The sequence below is a fragment of the Bos taurus genome, chromosome 8 (genome assembly GCF_002263795.3).
Source record: "Bos taurus isolate L1 Dominette 01449 registration number 42190680 breed Hereford chromosome 8, ARS-UCD2.0, whole genome shotgun sequence".
In the NCBI taxonomy this organism is placed as follows: domain Eukaryota; kingdom Metazoa; phylum Chordata; class Mammalia; order Artiodactyla; family Bovidae; genus Bos; species Bos taurus.
In genome coordinates, this window is record NC_037335.1 from 10,812,843 (window position 1) to 10,835,791 (window position 22,949).

Consider the following 22,949-nt stretch of genomic DNA (forward strand, 5'->3'; position numbering starts at 1 on the left):
AGAGTCAGACATAACTAAATGATTGAGCATGAAATAGTCAGTTTTTAACAAACAACGTTGTGACAGTTTCAAATGAACGAGGAAGAACATATCCATTCTCCCCGAAACTCCCCTCCCATCCAGGCTGCCACATCAGGCTGAGCAGAGTTCCCTGGAGCACTGTTCACCGTGAACAGCATCTCTGAAAATGATCTTATAGTTTGTCTACAAGTAACAGTGAGCTTGATCTTGTCCCTTTGCCAGATAAGTTCTATCTTGGCATCTTAGTTCTCTGGCCCTTTTCTGACCTCAGTGTACTCTGCCAGATGTACGAATTCACTCCTTCCTTCTGGAGCTGGAAGGATGAAGTCCTTCCTGATGTCCAAACCTGGATGAAAGATGATGTCCCAACCCTAAGGGCGGCTATTAAAATGTAAATGTGACATCTGAAGTATTCTAAGCATTTCCAGGACATCCAAGGGGAGCTGCCTTTTGTGTGTAGGTTTATGGGGCTGGGGATGGGGGCCTCTGAAGGATGCTGACAGACTAAAGGTGAAAAGGACACTGTCACGCCAGGGGGTGGAAGAAAAACCAGCCTTCCAGGAACCTCAGCTTATAGGGTATGTCCTTTCCCTGCCCTCTGTGAATGGCCTTCCTGCTAAAGGCATTTTGTTTTGTGATCAGGAATATAAAAATGGTTGTTCTGGTTAAGTTTTCAAAGCCCAAAGTTATTTCTGGATAGTTTAGACCCTAGGGGGCTTCCTTGGTGTTTCAGATGGTAAAGAATCTGCCTGCAATGCAGGAGACCTAGGTTCAATCCCTGGTTTGGGAAGATCCCCCGGAGAAGGGAATGGCAACCCATTCCAGTATTCTTACCTGGAGAATTCCATGGACAGAGGAGCCTGGCAGGCTACAGTCCATGGGGTCGCAGAAGAGTTGGACACAACTGAGTGACTGAACAACAACAATTAAAAATACAGTGAAAAATAAAAGAAACAGCACAATACCTGGATACAAAGATGAATTGTGTGCAGAGAGGAAGCTGTTTCTTATCCCAAGGCCCCAAGATGTCAAAGTATCAAACACAGAAACTAGAAGACACATTTTTAATTTAATTTTGTTTGTTTTTAAGTTGGATGTGTTGGGTCTTAGTTGTGGCACATGCCCCTTGGCATGTGAACTGTTAGTTCCCCTACCAGGGATCGAACCCACATCCCTGCATTGGAAGGTGAAGTCTTAAGCACTCGACCACCAGGGAAGTCCCTGAATACATGGTTATTGCAAAAGCCTAAACAATGGCTTGGAGGGCCCAGTGTATCTGTGTTCGTTTACTAGACTCTCTTATCTATGCACAGCCAACAAATGTTGATTGAGTATCTACTACATGCCAGGACCTGGGGGATCCAGAGATGAATCAGGGATCTCACAGACCCTGCCGTCTCGGAGCTGACTTAGGACAAATCTGTGTTTTCATTCATTGATTGATGAGTGTGATTCTGTTCCCATTATTGGCTATCTGATCATTGGCCATCTGCCAGTGAAGCTCTATACATGACAACCATTGGTTCCAGCCCTTACCAGGGGGCAAAGGTTCAGTGGGTCTGAGGACAGTCATCTTTGCTCAGACCCAATAAACTTCCTTCAGTGGCCCAGTCTCTACTGCTTCCTGTGCGGAGGCCAGAGCGGGGATGCTTCGAGCCTGGAGGCCTCAGAGATGGTTCCAGTTCAGTTCCATACAGGTGATATGGGCTGTGGCCTTAGGCTTCCTGTCTTTAAAACCAGATCCCCAAGCACCTACATGTCCATCGACAGAGGGATGGATAAAGAAGCTGTGGAACATGTATATAATGGAATATTCAATTCAGTTCAGTTCAGTTCAGTCGCTCAGTCGTGTCCGACTCTTTGCGACCCCATGAATCGCAGCACGCCAGGCCTCCCTGTCTATCACCAACTCCCGGAGTTCACTCAGACTCAAGTCCATTGAGTGAGTGATGCCATCCACCCATCTCATCCTCTGTTGTCCCCTTCTCCTCCTGCCCCCAATCCCTCCCAGTATCAGGGTCTTTTCCAATGAGTCAGCTCTCGCATGAGGTGGCCAAAGTACTGGAGTTTCAGCTTTAGCATCAGTGATTCCAATGAACATCCAAGACTGATCTCCTTTAGATTGGACTGGTTGGATCTCCTTGTGGTCCAAGGGACTCTCAAGGGTCTTCTCCAAGACCACAGTTCAAAAGCATCAATTCTTCAGCCCTCAGCTTTCTTCACAGTCCAACTCTCACATCCATACATGACCACTGGAAAAACCATAGCCTTGACTAGATGGACCTTTGTTGGCAAAGTAATGTCTCTGCTTTTGAATATGCTATCTAGGTTGGTCATAACTTTCCTTCCAAGGAGTAATCGTCTTTTGATTTCATGGCTGCAGTCACCATCTGCAGTGATTTTGGAGCCCCCCAAAATAGTCTGACACTGTTTCCACTGTTTCCCCATCTATTTCCCATGAAGTGATGGGACCAGATGCCATGATCTTAGTTTTCTGAATATTACTCAGCCATAAAACATTATACGTCTGAGTCAATTCTAGTGAGAGGGATGAACCTATATCTTGTTATACAGAGTCAAGTCAGAAACAGAAAAACAAGCATCGTATATTAACAAGCATCGTATATTAACACATCGTATGTATGGAACGCAGAAAAATGGTACAGATGAACCTATTTGCAGGGAAGGAACGGAAGCGCAGAGGCAGATAACAGACTTGTGGACACAGTGGGGAAGAGGAGGGTGGGATGAACAGAGAGAGTGGCATTAAAATGAATGCATTACCATATGTAAAACAGATAGCTAGTGTGGGAAGTTGCTACCTAACAGAGGGAGCTCAACTCAGTGCTCTGTGATGACCTGGGGGTGGGAAGGAGGTTCAAGGGGGAGGGGACATATGTATACATAGAGCTGAAACTAACACAACATAGTAAAGAAGTTGTCTTCCAATTAAAATGAAACAGAACACCCCCCTCCCCACCCCACCAGATACTTATATGGCCCTTCCAACTCAACTTTCCAACTCAACTGGTGGCAAGAGTTGGGGCAGTGAGACGGGTCGGGGTGGGATATTTAAGGTAACCATTCCTGCCCCGAGGACTCACCGATTCTTCAGACCAAGGCAGACCAGGGCAGGGGCTGGATGTTGCTCCAGCAGCCAGGAAAGAGTAATGATTTAAGTGTGGAAATAGCTGAGCCCTGGCCTCCACGTTGCAAATACATCATCAGATGATTTATTTCCTCTGATGAGATGCCAGGAGAGGAATTGGGAATCTTTTTCAGAGGGATTCCAGGGTCACTCCACTGGAGGAGCGTTTCTGGCCCCACTTTAGACCGAACCCTGAGCCCACTGTTGTTATATATATATACACATATAAGTTTATTTATTTATTTTCGGCTGTGCTGAGCCTTCTGGGGCTACTCATTGCAGTGGCTTCTCTTGTTGCAGAGCAGGGACTCCAGGTGCTTGGGCTTCAGTAGTTACAGCTCCCAGGCTCTACAGCACAGGCTCAGCGGCTGTGGTGCACAGGCTTGGTTGCTCTGTGGCTTGTGGGATCTTCCTGGATTGTGGATTGAACCCATGTCTCTGCATTGGCTGGTGGATTCTTTACCACTGAGCCACCAGGGAGCCCCAACCCTCACCTTCACTCCCTTTGTTGTTTTGGGTCTCTCTGCATTGACACAGCCTTCCTTCCAATCCACGTACTGCCCATGTTGGATAAGAGTACAGGCATCTCCCCTGAGCCCCAGGACCTCATTCTTTTCCTAGCCCCTCCCCTCCTCCTGGGTTGCGGTGACCAGCCAGCTTACCTTGACTGCCCTCTGTCCCCTCCCACCTGGCTTTCTCTCCCAGTCCCTCAGCCCTGGTTGCAAAATTATATGCACATCAGCCAGTCTCTTCCCACTGCTGCAAAATAAGCACACAAGCCCCTGATTGTTCTCAAAAATTTTCATGCAGAGTAACTTGAGAAACAGATAGGGCCGGAGAAAAATAACAAATATTGCAAGGAAGTTACAAAATACCTCTACGAGTACTTGAAGAAACTGTCCTAGGTCATCATAACATCTAAATTGAATTAGCTCCACCCTCCCTCCCTCTCCCTTTCTTAGAAATGGGATCCCATCTGATCACACGGAATACTGTATTTTCCTTTGTCTCTCGCCCTCACAGGGCTGTCTGCCTCGAAGACTCAGGTGTGAGGGCCAGTGGGCCAGTTGGTGCTGGGTGCTCACCCGGACCCCACTGGTGGTGTGGGACCCTCCCGGACTCAGGTCCGATGAAACTGCTCTGTCAGGTCCTCGCCTCACACTCTCCTTTATTGAGGGAAAGTAAACAGAGGTCCCCGTGAAAGCCAGAAAGCCGTGGCGGTTTCAAAGACAGAGGTCATTTGGGGCTCTCTATTACAATGAACAATGTGGGTGATGAGTAACCAAGTGAGTATGATGAAATCAGCCTTGGGTGGGTTTAACAAGATCCTTTGATGAAATGAGTGCCAAGGTCCCTCCCAGCCATAAAAACCTTATCTCCACCTGCTGTGTAGGAGCTGTGGGACCACAGAGAACAAAAAAGAAACAGGCTGTTTGTTGTGTGTTCCTGTGCTCTGCTGCTTTAGTCGGGTCTGACTCTGCGCCCCATGGACTGCAGCCCTCCAGGCTCCTCTGTCCGTGGGATTCTCCAGGCAAGAATGCTGGAGTGGGTTGCTGTGCCCTCCTCCAGGGGATCTTCCTGACCCAGGGATTGAACCTGTATCTCCTGCATTGTAGGCAGGTTCTTTACCCACTGAGCCACCTGTCTGTTGTTGCTGAAACTCAAGTAGGTGTCAGTTGAATCATTTCATTCTGTTTTATTTTATTTTTTTAATATTATTTAGACTCAGATTCTTTGGGAAGAAGTTAATACCCACTTTTTTTCTGTTTTTTTTTTTTTTTAATTTAAATATATATTAAAAAATTTACAGTGTTATGTTGGTTTCTGCCATACAGTAATGCAAATAATACCCACTTTTGGTCAAATGCAATTTGTGAGTATTTTTTCAAATGGGAGGCAAATAAATTCAAAATAACTCCCCAAATGCCTTGAAATTATAGTTAAGAAATTGAAAAATCAAGGACTTCCCTTGTGATCCAGTGGTTAAGACTTTGCCTTCCAATGCAGGGGGCATGCATTCAATCCATGATTGGGGGAACTAAGATCCCATATGCCCCATGACCAAAAAGCCAAAACATAAAACACAAAAAATATTGTTAACAAATTCAGTCAAGACTTAAAAAAATGGTCCACAGCAAACAAAATCTTACAAGAAAAAAAAAAAAAAGATACTGAACAATCAGTTTTGCAAAGAAAGGCTAAATTGATGCAGGGGCTGCCTCAGCGTGCTTTCTCAGGCTCTCCCAGCCAGTATGAACAGAGGCAGGCTTTGAACCAGCCTGCTCAGAGCCCCATACCCATGTTTGTATGCCTGAGAGTGTCAGGAACCCTCACCTGCCTAATACAATACATCCTCCAGGAAACAAAGGCCCTGTGGTTCCGGGGCTCCCATTGACATCGGGAGACCATCTCCAGACTCTTCCTCAGCTCAACTGTTTGGGGCTGAGTACTTTTCAGATAAATTTTCCTTTTCTGTTCTTTAACCTTTGCTCCTAATCACCTCCCTGCCCTAAGCAGACAGTATTTTAACAAAAGCTCTTTAGGGTGTCCTCTTGTTCCCATGATTAAAAGGAATGCTTTACAATTTTAACCTCAGGGAATAATAAATAGTTTTAGGCAACCCCCTTTTGTGTGTATCCTGTTAAAGAGAAATCAAAGTTTTAAAATGAAGCTCTGATAATAGTGAGACTTCATTGATATTCCAAAAATATGTCTTCATGTTGTTTTGATAATGACAAATGCCTTACTTCAGAACTGGGTACCTGTTGCCATAGATATGGGATTTCATCATTGAATTGGAATTAAGACATCCAGGGGAACAGCTCAGGCTTCTAGATATCTAAGAAGAGCCATGCCTGATGATGCTACTCAGGCAGGATTAAGTGTCAATTCAGTTCCAATGAATTTCTCCCACAATTCACCTCTATAAGCACTAAGTAGCAATTCCAAATCATGGGTGAATAAGGAAAGCCAAGATTTTATTTTTGGGGACCAAAATTTTGCTCAAAAAATATGTTTTGCAGCCAACAGAAATGTGTCAACTATTTGCATACAGTAACTTTGAGAACCAGTCTTTGCACCAAAAATAAATGGATTACACATGTCTTTGTTCTTGCAAAGAAACTTATTGCGATGGTTCTGCTGTGTGCTGATTGATGGATAGGGAGATGAGTGAGTCTCAGGACACCTTTGGAAGACAAAAATGGAAATCAACAATTGTGAATAATGAGATTAGTACCAAAGGTAAGGGCAAGGTTCTGATATGGTTATTTCAGTGGCACTTAACTTCAACATTCTACCTTCTGGATTATTATCTTGAACATACAAAAAAGTTTTGTTTTGCTTCTCAATAAGAGAAGTCTTCTGTGAAGTACATCAAAATTCTTCCCCCCACAACTTTCATTGAACTGTGATTTAATTACTTTTACTAACATCAGTGACTCTCAGAATATGACTATATGCAAGACAGCAGTATTCAAAGTGATCTATGGGTGTGAATTTGCTGTTTTAATAATTAGATATGTCCACTGAGTCGGTGATGCCATCCAACCATCTCATCCTCTGTCATCCCCTTCTCTTGCCCTCAATCTTTCCCAGGTTCAGAGTCTTTTCAAATGAGTCAGCTCTTCACATCAGGTGGCCAAAGTACTGGAGTTTCAGCTTCAACATTAGTCCTTCCAATGAACACCCAGGACTGATCTCCTTTAGGATGGACTTCTTGGATCTCCTTGCAGTCCAAGGGACTCTCAAGACTCTTCTCCAACACCACAGTTCAAAAGCATCAATTCTTCGGCACTCAGCTTTCTTTATAGTCCAACTCTCACATCCATACATGACCACTGGAAAAACCATGGCCTTGGCTAGATGGACCTTTGTTGGCAAAGTAATGTCTCTGCTTTTGAATATGCTGTCTAGGTTGGTTATAACTTTCCTTCCAAGGAGTAAGTGTCTTTTAATTTCATGGCTGCAATCACCATCTGCAGTGATTTTGGAGCCCAGAAAAATAAAGTCAGCCACTGTTTCCACTGTTTCCTCATCTATTTGCTATGAAGTGATGGGACCAGATGCCATGATCTTAGTTTTCTGAACGTTGAGCTTTAAGCCAACTTTTTCACTCTCTTCTTTCACTTTCGTCAAGAGGCTCTTTAGTTCTTCTTCACTTTCTGCCATAAGGGTGGTGTCACCTGCATATCTGAGGTTATTGATATTTCTCCATTAGTAATAGTGTAATAGGAAGACACTAATTTTTCCACTTATGAAGATGATAGAAAACTCCCTTCTTACATAAATTTCAGTTTAAAAAAAGTGGAATGAGGGCTTCCCTGGTGGTCCAGTAGTTAAGAATCCATCTTGCGATGCAAAGGTCACTGGTTCGACCCCTAATCGGAAAGATCCCACATGCCCAGGGCAGCTAAGCCCAGGAGTCACAGCTACTGAAGCCAGGGCATCTAGAGCCTGTGCTCCAAAACAAGAAAAGCCACTGCAGTGAGAATCCCACACACCACAACAGAGTCGCTCCCATCTGCTGCAACTAGAGAAAGCCCCCATGCAGCAACAGAGACTCACAACAGCCAATAAATAAATTTTTTAAAATGGGGCTTCCCTGGTGACTCACATGGTAAACAATCTGCCTGTAATTCGGGAGACCCAAGTTTGATCCCTGCATTGGGAAGATCCCCTGAAGAAGGGAATGGCAACTCACTCCAGTGTTCTTTCGTAGAGAATCCCCATGGACAGAGGAGCCTGGAGAGCTACAGTGCATGGGGTCTCAAAGAGTCAGACACGACTGAGTGACTAACACACACACACACAATAGAGAAAGAAAATAATAGCCCAGGAATACTCAGCTCTGGCAAAATGGTGCAGGCTTCATGTGGATGTGGTGTGTAGAGTCTGAGAAACCATCCACTGACTGCTTCCAGCCAGCCATCAGGAAGCATGACTCCCCACTGAGATAAACAACTCTCCCAGCCTGGCATGCAGAACCCATTCTGCACATCACTTGGTACTTATTTTTGAGTTGTTGTTTGCTGTTTTGAAGCCACAGTCTTCTCTAAGGCTCTTGAGCCTCCTTCTCTTGGCTCTTTGATCTCCTGAGATGACACCCTCCTTTCTGAAGGCCATCGAGAGGTGAAAAACTTTTCCCTTGATTCTCCTAGACCTTGGAAGAGCTTTTGCTTTGTTTTGGAGGTGCCCTTCTCTCTCTAGATCTGGTTTTGTGTGTGACCAAACAACTATGTTTAATAACTAACAGCTTTGTCTGGTACGTTCCTCAGAACTGTTCTCATATGGAGGAAGAAAGTTTTCAGTTTTCTTCTTAAAGTCAAATGCTCAGTCACTCAGTCATGTCCAACTCTTTGTGACCCCATGGACCATAGCCCACAAGGCTCCACTGTCCATGGGATTCTCCAGGCAAGAATACTGGAGTGGGTTGTCATTTCCTGCTCCCGGGGATCTTCTGACCCAGGCATCGAACCCTCTTCTCCTGTGTCATCTGCCTTGGCTGGTAGATTCTTTGCCACTGAGCCACCTGGGAAGCCCCTATTCTTAAAGATGCTTACTCCTTGGAAGGAAAGTTATGACCAACCTAGATAGCATATCAAAAGCAGAGACATTACTTTGCCAACAAAGGTCCGTCTAGTCAGGGCTATGGTTTTTCCTGTGGTCATGTATGGATGTGAGAGTTGGACTGTGAAGAAGGCTGAGCACCAAAGAATTGATGCTTTTGAACTGTGGTGTTGGAGAAGAGTCTTGAGAGTCCCTTGGACTGCAAGGAGATCCAACCAGTCCATTCTGAAGATCAGCCCTGAGATTTCTTTGGAAGGAATGATGCTAAAGCTGAAACTCCAGTACTTTGGCTACCTGACTCATTGGAAAAGACTCTGATGCTGGGAGGGATTGGGGGCAGGAGGAGAAGGGGACGACAGAGGATGAGATGGCTGGATGGCATCACCGACTCGATGGACATGAGTCTGGGTGAACTCCAGGAGCTGGTGATGGACAGGGAGGCCTGTCATGCTACGATTCATGGGGTCGCAAAAAGTCGGACAGGACTGATCAACTGATCTGATCTGATCTGATAAACCTACATCTTAAAGTCATAGTTTTCAAATTTACAAATAAGATGATCAAGCTAGAGAAAAAGAGAAAATTTCAGCCATCTATGAAGGCCTGGGCTTCAAAGCCTTGAGTTACTGCTCCTCCAGCAGACCCTGGGATGAGCTGCTGACACAAAGAATCATTGCCTCTGCAGTACCACACTTGGCTTGTGCCTTATCACCCCACTATACTACTTTATTCCACCTCTGCAATAGTTATCTGTTTATACATCTTCTTCCCCTCAGATGTGAGCATCTGAAAGGCAGTGATTGTATCTTCATCTCTCATTCAGCACATTTTCTGAATGCCTGCTATATGCCTGTGCTGGTTTAGGAACTGAAAAGTTGGACATAAATGATGCTGACAAAAATCCTTCCCTCAAGCAGCTGCTGTCTTTGTGTTTCCCACTGTCTATCATAGTGTATTAGTTATCTACTGCTGCAGAACAAATTACCCCAAACCTTAGCAGCTTAAAGCAATAAAAATTTCTTGTCTCACTCTGTTTCTGAGAAAGCCATGGGGGTGAAAGGACATCTAAGATTTTTTTTTTTCAGATCCAAAATGTTGCTCAGAAATATGTGTATATACATATTTATAATCCCATATATTTAATTTATATATGTATAATCCTATCTGGCAGAAGTCTGGGAGCAACTTAGCTGGGTTGCCCTGGCTCTGGGTTTCTCATGAGACTGCTGTCGAGATCTCAGCCAGAGTGTAGTCATCTGATGTCTTGATTTGGCTGGAGAAACTGCTTCCAGACTCACTCACGTGGCTGTTGGCTGAAGGCCTCAGTTCCTTAGTATGTAGCCTCTCCATAGTGTATTCATGACATAGAGGCTGGCTTCCCCCCAAATGAATATTCCAAGAGAGATAAAGAGCAAGCAAGGAGGGAACAGCAGTGTCTTTTGTCTCATCTCAGGAGTGACATGCTATCACTTATGCCATATTCTATTGGTCACACAAACCAATCCTGGTGGAGTGCAGAAAGAGACTATGCAAGGGGGTGGCATCCTCTGGAAGCCATCCAAAGATGGCTTCCACAGCAGGACAGTGGATGCTTAATAAAAGTCTGTTAGAGTTTTTACTGTTCATGGGTTTTCTCGAGGCAAGAATACTGGAGTGGTTTGCCATTCCCTCCTCCAGTGAACCACGTTTTGTCAGATGCAAAGAGATGACTCATTGGAAAAGACCCTGATGCTGAGAAAGATTGAGGGCAGGAGGAAAAGGGAGCAATGGAGGATGACATGGTTGGATGGCATCACTGACTCAGTGGACATGAATTTGAGCAGACTAGCTTGGTTGGTAAAGAATCCACCTGCAATGCAGGAGACCCTGGTTTGATTCCTGGGCCGGGAAGATCTACTGGAGAAGGGATAGGCTACCTACTCCAGCATTCTTGGGCTTCCCCTGTGGCTCAGCTGGTAAAGAATCTGCCTGCACTGTGGGAGACCTGGGTTCAATCCCTGAGTTGGGAAGATCCCCTGGAGAAGGGAAAGGCTACCCACTCCAGTATTCTGGCCTGGAGAATTCGATGGACTATACTCCATGGGGTCACAAAGAGTCAGACACAACTGAGCAATGTTCATTTTTCTTTTTCTGGGAGATAGTGAAGGACAGGGAAGCCTGGCATGCTGCAGTCCATGGCATCGCAGAGTTGGACACGACTTAGCGACTGAACAACAACAGAGATTTTATCTCAACAATCCATAAGTCAAAACCTTTACTTTTTTTTAGTAGACTAATTTTTAGAGCAGTTTTAGGTTTACAGTAAAATTAAGTGGAAACTACAGAGAGTTCCCACATGCCCCCTGCCCCACACATGCACAGCCCCCCTTACAATCAACATCCCCACTAGGGAGGTACACCTGTCACAACTGATGAGCCTGCATTGACATCATTATCATCCAAAGTCCATGGCTTACATTAGGGTTCCCTCTTGCTGCTCTGCGTTCTGTGGGTTTAGACAAATGTGCAATGTTTTAGACAAATGTGCAATGATCTGCATCCATCATTATAGTATCACACAGAATGGTTTTACTGTCCTAGAAGTCCTCTGTGCTCTACCTATCCATCCCTCCTCACTCCCAACCTTTGGCGTCCACTGATCTTATTATTGTCCTCATAGTTTTGCCTTTTCCAGAATGCCATACAGTTGGAATGATACAGTAAGTAGCCTTTTCAGATTGGCATCTTTTACTTACTAATATGGGCTTTCCAGATGGTGCTAGCAGCAAAGAACCAGTCTGCCAGTGTAGGAGACATAAGAGATGTGGGGGTTGATCCCTGGGTCAGAAAGATCCCTTGGAGGAGGGCATGGCAACCCACTCTAGTATTCTTGCCTGGAGAATTGCATGGACAGAGGAGCCTGGCAGGTTACAGTCCATGTGGTTGCAAAGAGTTGGACACGACTGAAATGACCTTGCACACATGCACACATTTACTAATAGGCACGTAAGTTTCCTCCATATCTTTTCATAGCTTGATGGCTCATTTCTTTTACTTTTTTAAAAAGTCAAATAAATGAATATATTACTGACTGCATGGTTTCGGAGCGTTTTCAATTTTCCAGTAAACTTAATACTTTGAATGGTTTACTCAGTTAACATGCTGCTGCCATACTACATTAAAAATTAATAAATGTGTTTTGGGCAGATTTAGTAACTCGTCTTTACCCTATATTGTCTCCTGTCTTTCCCTTATAATCATATTCACTAGCCATCTTGCCAGAATCATTCAGTGGAGTTCTGCTTGTCTAACCATTGGTGGACAATCTCCATCTGAAACCCTTGTTCTGTTTAGAACAGATTTTGTATAATGTACAGAGTAATAGTTTGCTAAAAGGACTGAGCTCTCAGAGGAAGTTCTGTGTCATGTGTGTGTTTGTGGATAAAGGGACCTGTCACCAGTGGCACTTATTAGACAGAAGCCTCAGGTAGAGGAGAAGGGAGCTACTCATTTTTTTTTTTCTTAATTAAAAACAGTTTTTTGACCAGGCTATGCACCATGCAGGATCTTAATTCCCTGACTAGACATCAAACCTGTGCCCCCTGCAGTGGAAGTGTGGAGTCTTAACCACTGGACCAACAGGGAATTCTCTCCTCTTTTTTTTGATGGGAAAAAATTAGAACTGTATCATTGCAGTTTGACCCACTCTTACAATGAGCTAGAAACAAACATGCAACAACAAAACAAGATGCAAGTCTTCTTGGCTGTGTGATTTTTTCTCCCCTTATTTTGCCAACACTGAAAGTCAGCACAGACTTGACAATCAAGGGATGATGTTCTTATTAGTGGGAGTAAAAGAAAAGAAGCTTTGCCCTCGTAACTCATTGGTTTAGGAAAATGTTTTCATCCCTAGAGGAAGGAAGAGGTCCTGATTATTTTGTTTTCCTTCTCAAGCTGAAAAATTTCAAACTGAATGGCAATTAGCACTAACCCATCCCTTTATAAATCATGAAGTAGCCTCACTAGTCAATCCATGACTCTGTATTGTTGCCCTTAATCCTTTACTGTATTAATGCTCAACTTACTCAATAGACTTCCTCAAGCTCAGGCAGGAGAAGGCAATGGCACCCTACTCCAGTACTCTTACCTGGAAAATCCCATGGATGGAGGAGCCTGGTAGGCTGCAGTCCATGGGGTCGCACAGAGTCGGACACGACTGAAGCAACTTAGCAGCAAGCTCAGGCAAGGTATAATGTAGTGTTGTGCCTTAGTAAAAAAAGTTATGTGCAAAAAAAATTATATCAACATCTTTTTGAGAGAATAGATTCTTTTTATAATGAACATATAATTGTCCAGTGAAACTGGAACGGTTAACAGAATTTGGTTAAACTTAATTAAACCTTCAAGAGAAATAGGAAGGGGTCAAACAAAGCCAACGAATGGAGAAGCCCAAGATGAATTTGGGATAAACATAAAGATAATGGCGTTTCAGCCTGGGTATCTTCTGGTCCCTCCTGATAGCTAGGCTGGCATCCTTATCATCGTCTCAAGAGGAAGCAGGGCTTAGAGCAGGAGAGCTGATACTAATATTTAGGGACTTCCCTGGTGGTTCAGTGGTTAAGACTGTGCCTTCCAATGCAAGGGCTATGGGTTCGATCCCTGGTCACGGAGCTAAGATCCCACATGCTTTGGGACCAAGAAACCAAAACATAAACAACAGAAGCAATATTGCAACAAGTTCAATAAAGGCTTTAAATTTTTTTTAAAAAAATAGTTGTGCAATACATGATGCTATGCCTATGTTCCTGAGGGAAATAAACTCAGGTTTCTGAGGGAAATAAACTTTTCTCTACTGAGTTGCAACTGGCCAGCCAGCTGTTCTCATGAGAAACAAACAAAAACAACAAAATGCTACAAGAAGCTGGCATATTTAGGAGCAAAACAGGTTATAGATAATACTGTGGGGGAAGAGATAGAAGGTTCTGGAAAAGAAGATTTAGCGTACATTAGAAAAATGTATTTTGCGCAAGACTTAGTGGAAAATCAGGTTAACTCTTCAAAATTTGCTAACACTTGAGGGTTGACGAGAATGGTAATTGAATTTGTATTTCTCGACAACTTGTTCCAAGTTGTACCCGATGTTTTATGGAAGTATTGTGTAAGAGTTCTACTTAGCTGTTTTAGCAACAGTATTTTCAATAAAATAGAATAAATGTGTGGGAAAATTTTCTTCACTGAACAATACCTCTGGTGAGCTATGGCAATGCTACCTGATAGGTAGTAAGGAGCCCCCGAAGCACCTCCCTGGTGAACCCCAAGGTACCAAGGATCACAAACATCTCAGCATCTTTTTTTTTTAATTAAATAAAAATTGGATATCTTTTGGCTGTGCCTCATAGCATGTGGGATCCTAGTTCCCTGATCAAGGATTGAATCTGTGTCCCCTGCCTTGGAAGCATGGAGTCTTTACCACTGGACTGCTAGCAAGTCCTATCACAGCATCTCTACAAATGTTTTTTGAATACCAATTATTTCAACATCTGTTGTCAGCCTTTTTGGGCTCCCACATCTGCCTCCCTGTGCAATGAACAGTTCTCCAGTTGGCAATACTCTCCCTTGCAGGGGGTGGGGATTGAACATAATATGGGCATGTTATGAAAAAAAAAAAAAAAAGCCCTCCATCATTTCTTATCTGCCATGCTGGGAGTCAGGGCAGGATGGCATCTCTTCCTCTCCACTGTCAGTCAACCGAGGAGGTGGAGATGGGTGAGCTTGCTGGCCTCTGTAGCAGTCGTCTTAAGGAGGGTTGAAGAAGAATTCTCGTGGAAAGATGACCTGGAATCAGGACCTGGCATCCTCACCCCAGGGTCTATCCCTTACATTTGACAACCTTTATTAACTGAAGGGGTTGAATTAGACAATCCATGGGGTCCATTGTGCTCAGACACTCAGTCGTGACCGACTCTTTGAAGCTCCATGGACTGTGGCCAGCCAGACTCCTCTGTCCATGGGATATTTCAGGCAAGAATACCAGAATGGGGTGCCATTTCCTCCCCCAGGGGATCTTCCCGACCCAAGGATCAAACCTGCGTCTTTTGCATCTCCTGACTTAGCAGGTGTCTTCTTTACCACTAGTGCCACCTGGGAAGCCCCAAGGTCCATTAGAACTCTGGTATTTTGCTGTTCCATTTTGACCAGAACCTGGTGAGCCTTGAATAGTTTCACAGGAAGAAGTTCTGTACTATGTTTTCCTGTAAATCTAAACCCAAGGTTGTAAACTGGTGGTCAGCCCTGACGTATAAATGTGTTTTGTTTACACTCCCTAGTGGTTTTTCCTTTCCTTTGTCTTTTTTCCCCCCTAATTAGTTGTCAACACATAAAAAAGGGAGATTTCTCTAAATAATCTCTGGCTTGTCTTAAAATTTTTGGACCTGTCAACACCTGGCCCTCGTTCTGACATAGCAACTGCTTCCAGATGGGGCATGCACTGCTGGGTTCCCCAGGCCCACCTGGCCCACCTCCCTTCCCTGGAGTTTGCAACCTCTTTTTAAAATGCTCTCCATCTTCTCCTGATCACGGGGGACAATAACGTTTGTAAAGGGCAGCCTATCCTAGCTTTCTCTGCTACTTGCACTGGCTCCAGGAGGGTGGGTTTGTATGGCCATGTGAGCTGTTGGGATGCCTTCTGGCTCGTTCATGAGCAGAGGTTGGGAGGAGAGAGAGAAGCTGAAAAGCTTATCACAGTTCTGAGATGCTCCCTACCATTCCACCTGCATTACAGATGTGCAGAAGGTGTGTGTGGTGACGGGAGGTGGGGGTGGGGAGTGCTGCCACATGAACATCCACATGCATCAGGGAGCGATGAGACAAAAAGAGCAAAGCGGCTTTGGGAATTCTCAAATGTCTTTTCCCCTCTTCTTCCTACCCTTCTTGTTAGGTCCATGCCACAAAGGACGAGCAGGTGGCTGCTGTACCCAGCTGGGCTCCCTGTCAGCCCTGAAGCATGCAGTCCTCGGGCTCTACCTGCTGGTCTTTCTGATTCTCGTGGGCATCTTCATCTTAGCAGGTAAGAGCATCCTTTGCCACCCTGGCCTTTAAGGAAGTGAGCAAGAGGTGAGAGCGGATGGGAAATGGGGAGTGGGAGCCTCTGCTGTTCATTCCCACAGTCAGGAGTCCAAACACTGCCCTTGTTACCATGGAAACCACAAAGGAATAAGCTGGCTGGTCTTTCTGACCAGGCAAGATCCCGAGCAGCATTGCTTATGTCATGTTGGGTGAGTTGGATGTGAGGGTGAGAAATCTCCAAGTCCCAGAGCAGAGACCTAGCCACTCTTAAGAGGCTTCTGCCTTGTCCTGACTCATCGTGTTGACATTGTGCATTACCCTGGGCCTCCCCGGAGCTCTGTGCTGTGGTTTGTACTGAGTAGGCTGGTTCCCCTGTCCTGGGATATGATGGAAATAGTTACAAGACACTTCATTGCTGAGGTTAATCAGGGTTGTGGTCAACTTGCTGCCCCTCTGTGATTCCTGGGGGTGGGATGAATTTGCCCCAGGTCAGCCGGGCTCTTCTCCCCAGTTTCTGCTTATAGAATAGGCTGGTGATGGTCTGGATTTTGGTCCACCTTCTCTAACCAGGAAGAAGCAGAGCTCATGGACTCAGGAAGGGATCAGGTGGAGGATCTCATACTTTGAGCATCCCAGCTCACACACAGGTCATCCCACTGTGATGGAGATGATGGGACACAGGCACGGAGGCCATGGTGGTCTCTCCTGACTCCCACCCAGAGGGAGGGATGCTCAATTCCCACCTATCTCTATGGAGATATGAAAGGCTTGACAAAGTGAGGCCAAGGCATCAGCTCATTTCGGCATCATTCATCCTACGTGAGTGCCTACTTTGTGTCAGACTCCATGCTAGGATCGGAGACACTGATAAATAAGACCCAGGGGCTCCCCTCCAGGAGGTCCCAGTCTAGGGGACAAGGCAGGAGCACAGAGGCAGAGTCCTGTCTCAGGGCAGAATGCAACAGGGACTATGATGGTGCCTGTGACATTGACACACAAGTGCTATGGTGATCCAGTGGATATGCAGACAGAGGAAGTGAGGGTGTTGCATGGAGATCCTGGTGGCGAGTGTGTGGGGGGTTAGTCAAAGAAAGTCTTCTGACAACGCAGAGCTGACTTGGAGTGCCGGGTGGAGTCCTTGACTTAATTCTTAATTCCTGCCCTTACCTCTGGGGCAGGAAAAGGGAGATTAAACCCTTGCAGATGACCCCTCAGGAGCGACCCCTGGTCTTGTGTCACCTTCTGTCAATGAGTCTAATCACTTGGACCCTGTGCTGGGATATTCAGTGCTGCCTTTGCCCTCAGATTTCCACACTTGGAGCAGAGGGTATCACTAGGGGTGGTATCTGTCTCATCAACCATCAACTTTGACCTGGGGGGAGCAGCCAAGACCAACAATGAAAGAAACTTATGATTCATCCCAGGGACCAAGAGATGATGTCCAGCCAAAGGGTTTTCTTTTTTTTTTTGCACATGTTCTTGGGCTGCTCAGTGAGAGATTGGGATCTGGGTTTTGTGGGCTTGGCAGCCATGACCATAACAAATTTCCAGAATTTTTGGAAAGTGTTTCAGCGCAGCAGGAAAGCTGAGCTATGGTGTTACAGCTACTCGGCTGAGTGAGAATTTTTAGGTGATGGAAGAGGGTCTAGAGGTGAGAGCCAGGCTGGTGGGGACCCTGGGGCAGGTCCCTGGAAGGCCTAGGAGGCCTGGAAGGGCATCACCTCTTGGGCAGCAAAGGGTTGCTGGGGAATGAAGTTTCCCTTCTGGTGTCTGACAGGCTGCCAGGTGGGAAAGGGTGGGCATAGTTCTGTGTGGTCTCAGAGGGTAGAACTAAGTGAATGGGTGGATTTCGTAACGAGACAAATTCCCATTCAAAACAGAGGAGGGTTTCTAACCAGACAGGCTACCCAGCTCAACACGAGAGTTGTTTTTTTTTTTTTTCTCCTGTCTTGAAGTTGAATGGGATTTACGATGACCATTCTGGAAGTTTCGGAAAGGAAAGTGGTGCATGGCTTCCTAATCTCATGGAAAGTTTGCCTTGCTTCCTTAGTTATTCCGTGTGAAAACCTGGGGAGGATTTTGATCATCATAATTACCTTTGAACCCGAAGTTCATGAATACCAGATTGCCTGTGGGGGATGAAGATTTAGGGGGTGGATTGGAACCAATCTGATGAAGCAGAGTGTTGGGCTTTATCTCTTGGCTCTGTAGCCTGGCCACTGTCACCTCCCCAGGTTCTTGTCTGGAGAATCATGTGGGCCTCTGGATGGGTTTCCCAGGTGACTCAGTGGTAAAGAATTTGCCTGCCAAGCAGGAGACTCACGTTTAATGCCTGGGTGGGGAAGATCCCCTGGAGAAGGAAATGGCAACCTCTTGCCTGGGAAAGTCCATGGACAGTCCATGGGGTCGAAAAAGAGTTGGATACAACAACTAAACAATGACAACAGCCAATAAAGGACTACCGACCCCAGCTACCTGTCCCTTGGAGAGGGGACTTAGGAATGTGATGGATAAGCCTGTGGTTCTTCAAAGGGGCTCTGCCTGAGCTTAGGTAGGAAGTTTCTTCCGATTGCCCTGATTGGAGACCTCCAGGGATGCTCCGTTTAAATCCCAAGGTGATGGGAGATTTATGGTTCAGAGTAAACCAGAGCTAGCCTGGCCTTCTGGTAGATGTCCTGCTGGGGCTGCTCCCTCTTTTGGGACAGAACATGTTCTCCAGTGCCCTGCAGAGGTCACCTGGCACAGGATGGGCCATGGACTGAATTGTGTCCCTTCCAAAATGTATGTATGAAGCTCTAACCCCCAGTGTGATGGTATTTGGACAGTCGGGCTCTAGGGAGCTAATTAAATTATGAGGATGGGGCTCTCATGATGAGATTGGTGACCATATAGGAAAAGAGGAGAGAAACACAGAAAGAGAAAGACAGAGATCTCTGCTAAGTGGGGACAGGAGACAGGGCCCTGTGAAGCCAGTAACAGAGCCCTCATCAACAACCAAATCTGCCTGTGCTTTTTTTTTTTTTGGCTGCCCTGGGTCTTTGTTGCTGAATGAGGTCTTTCCGTAGTTGCTGCGTGTGGGCTTCTCCTTGCATTGCAGAGCATGGGCTTCTCCTTGCATTGCAGAGCGTGGACTTCTCCTTGCATTGCAGAGCGTGGGCTTCTCCATGCATTGCAGAGCGTGGGCTTCTCCATGCATTGCAGAGCATGGGCTTCTCCTTGCATTGCAGAGCGTGGGCTTCTCTTTGCGTTGCAGAGCATGGACTTTAAGGACACACAGGCTCAGCAGCTGCAGACTGTGGGCTCTAGACCATGGGCTCAGTGGTTGTAGTGTACGAGCTTAGCTGCTCTGTAGCATGGAATCTTCCCAGACCAGGTAAAACTGGTGTCCCCTGCATTGGCAGTGAAATTCTTAACCACTGGGCCACCAAGGAAATCCTGCCTACACTTTGATCTTGGACTTCCCGGGCTCTACAACTGTGACAAATGAATGTCTGCTGTTTAAACCACTGGCTTGTTATTTTGTTATGGCAACCCTAGCTAACTAAGACAAGAGGAGTTCTGTTTGAACCAGTCTTAGGCTTCAAAACCTCCTCATTGACACAAAGCTTATACATCTGACAACTGGATGATAAAATCATCCACTGCAGTAAGTGCCATGTCTGAATACCTGGTGGATAATATCTCATTGTAGAACAAATGCTTGTTCTTACTTCAATATTACAAAATTAAAACCTCGTTACATAAATTATTACTCTTTTTTTAAAGGTTTTTCCAATGTGGACCATTTTCAAAGTCTTCACTGAATTTGTTACAATATTATTCTGTTTCATGCTTTGATTTTTTGGCCATGAGGCATGTGGGATCTTAGTTGCCCTACCAGGGATCGAACCTGCACCCCTTGCATTGGAAGGCAAAGTCTTAATCACTGGACTGCCTGGGAAGTCCCTATAAAGTAGTACTCTTATTAAACTTCTCATGGGCTTCTCTCAATTTCTTGGTTTATCCAAGTATTAAAAATTAAAGGCAAATACTGTACCAGTGTTTATGCAACATCTCAGCATCCCCTCTCAGAAGGTTAATCCAGCCATTACCCCAAATTTGTTCTCAATTGAGCTTTCTACCCAATCTACCTAACTATCCGTCCCCCCACCAGCATCCTCTTGGGAGCTTTCCTCTGATTCTCCCACGTCATCACTAGGTTCTATACCCATGGGATTCCATCATTTCCCAAGGAACCAGCCATTCTTCCCAAATTCCTCTAAGTCTTTCTATGTCTTCAACTATGTGTATGTCTTCAACTCATTTTATTACCTGGACTGCTGGTTCCCCTATTATGTTTCCATTCTGTTCTGGGTTCATGTTTTAGACAGTACAGACTGTCAGGCTTTAGGTTCATGAACGAGAGAATTGAGATTAGATGGTCATGTGGTCAGAAAGTCCTCCATTTAGCACTTTAGGGAAGATGTCCCCTGTGATGGAGTTCAAGGGTTAGAGGAGGTTCACCCTTATCCATGACTGTTGTGAGACAGCACTGTGATGATAAACGGTGGTCATCAGGACCTATGTCTTCTTCTCCTTGTCTGTCACAGCTCCACTGAGAAATCTGAATTCCCATCACGGCAATGATACAGCAGAAAGGGGAACATCTGGGGATCTAGTCTGGTGGAAAGAGGGAGCGTTACAGCAATGCAGACTGCAGAGCTGTACCAGCAAGAGCTCCTGGTGAAATATGGGCTCCTCTCATGCCTTAACTTAATCCTTCCTTAACAGCAGCAGTCAGTTATTGCCATCAACAGCCTCAGGAAGTGCTTAACTTGCACGTGAGTGCTTAGTGAGTGCAGAGTAAGCCCTGGTGTCTTAGTCTGTTCAGGCTGCCATGACAAACTACCACAGACCAGATGGTTTAAAACGCAAGCATTATGGCGGGCTGTGGGGGATAGGCAGGGAAGGAGAAGGCGAGAAGAAGTATGAGAGAGTGGCACTGAAACATACGCATTCCCATGTGTAAAACTATTAGGTTGGTGCAAAAGTAATTTCGGTTTTGCATTGTTGAACTTTGCCACTTGATATTGGAACACATTCTTAAATAAATGTGGTTCTGTTATTCAAAAAAGAAGAAGAAAACAAATTAAACCCAAAGTAAGGAGTAAAATTAAAAAAAAAAAAAAAAACATTAATTTCTCACTGTCCTGGAGGCTAGGTAGTTTGAGTTCAACGTGCTGGCGCATTCTGTCTGATGAGGGCTCACTTCTGGTTAAAAGATGGCTGTCTTCTTGCTGTGTCCTCATGTGGAGGAAAGAGCAAGGAATTTCTCCGGGGTCTCTTTTATAAAGGCACTAATCCCATCCAGAGGACCCCACCCTCATGACTTAATTATCTCCCCAAGGCCCCACCTCCTTGATGGTAATACCTTCACTTTGGGGGTTAGGATTTCAACATATGAATTTGGGAGGAACACAAACATTTGTCTATAGCTGGGGAATAAAAGATACAATTTTTGCTCTGGGAGGGTTTAAAAACACAACACACATATGCATTAAAACAGTATGATGTAGTAGCTCACGCTCCATGCCAAATTCTGCAAAGGAGAGCCTGGTTCTGGAGAGCTAGAGGGTTGGGGCAGTGTCAGCTTGAGAGAGCTGAACACCAGCTGACCCAAATGTTGTTTAAACTGAGCACTCCTTTTCTTTTTAACTTTTTATATTGGAGTATAGCCAATTAACAGGGCTTCCTTGGTGGCCCAGGGTAAAGAATCTGCCTGTCAATGCTGGAGACATGGGTTTGATCCCTGGGTTGGGAAGATCCCCTGCAGAAGGCAATGGCAACCCACTCAAGTATCCTTGCCTGGGAAATCCCGTGGGCAGAGGAACCTAGCAGGCTACAGTCCTTAGTGACTAAACAACAATAATAGCCAACTAACAATGTTGTGATAGTTTCAGGTGGACAGCAAAGGGACTCAGCCATACATACACATGTATCCTTTCTCCCTTGAACTCCTCTCCCATCCATGCTGCCACATAACATTGAGCAGAGTTCCCTTTGCTATAACAGTATAGGACCTTGCTGGTTATCCATTTTAATACAGCAATGTGTACATGTACACCCCAAACTCCCTAACTATCCCTTCCTTACACCCTTCCCACCCAACCACTGCAACCATAAGTTCCTTCTCAAAGTCTGTGTGTTTCTGTTTTATAAATAAGCTCATTTGTATCATTTCTCTTTAGATTGTACATATAAAGGCATCATATTTCTTCTTCTTTATCTGACTTACTTCAATCAGTATGACAGTCTCTAGGTTCATCCATGCTACTGTAAATGGCATTATTTCATTCTTTTTTTAAAAAATGTTTCATTTATTTATTTGACTGTGCTGGGTCTTTGTTGCTGCACAGACTTTTTCTCTAGTGATGGAGATTAGTGACTACTCTCTAACTGTGGTGCCCAGGCTTCTCAATACAGTGGCTTCTCTTGTTGCAGAGCAGGAGGGGCTCTAGGGCATGAGGGCTTCAGTAGTTGTGGCTCACGGGCTCTAGAACACAGGGTTAATAGTTGTGATGTTGGCATGTGGAATCTTCCTGGACCAGGGATCTAACCCATATCCCCTGCATTGGCAGGTGGATTTTTTACCACTGAGCCACCTGGGAATCCCTATTTCATTCTTTTTTTAATGGCTGAGTGATATTCCATTGTATATTTGTGCCATGTCTTCTCTATAGATTCCTCTGTCAATGGAAATTTAGGCAACTTGTCCATGACTTGGCTGCAATGAACATTGGGTTGCATCTCTTTTTAGATCACTTTGTTTCAAGCAAGTCTGTCCCTGAGTTTGCAATCAGAGAACAGTGTGCTCAGAGCCCATATCCCTTTATACCACAGATGACTGATACCATCATGCATCTTGGAATTTAAAGCGCGATGCCCTCAACCTTCCCTGGGACACTGGCAGAAATAGCATGCACAGTGCCATCCTGTGCATCCTGTGAGGCTGCCCTTCAGGACCGTGTTTGTTCTGTCACGTAATGTCCATGAAGAGGGCCTGTAGAGAGAGGTTTCCTGTCTTAGTCTCAGAAGGAGAAGTACTTATCCTGAGGAATGAGTTTGTTTTCATCCAAAGGAGGCTGTGGATCTTAAAGTAATTAAAATCACTTTCAGGGAGGTAGTTAAT

General features: G+C 45.1%; 1 protein-coding gene across 1 annotated transcript in view; it reads left to right on the forward strand.

The window, feature by feature from the left end:
- SCARA5 (scavenger receptor class A member 5) overlaps positions 1–22,949 on the forward strand; it is a 133,176-nt gene that overhangs the window by 16,283 nt on the left and 93,944 nt on the right. The window contains exon 3 of the mRNA NM_001102499.1: positions 15,654–15,782. Within this exon, the coding sequence (NP_001095969.1) occupies positions 15,654–15,782 (129 nt within the window). The remainder of the gene's footprint in view (positions 1–15,653; positions 15,783–22,949) is intronic.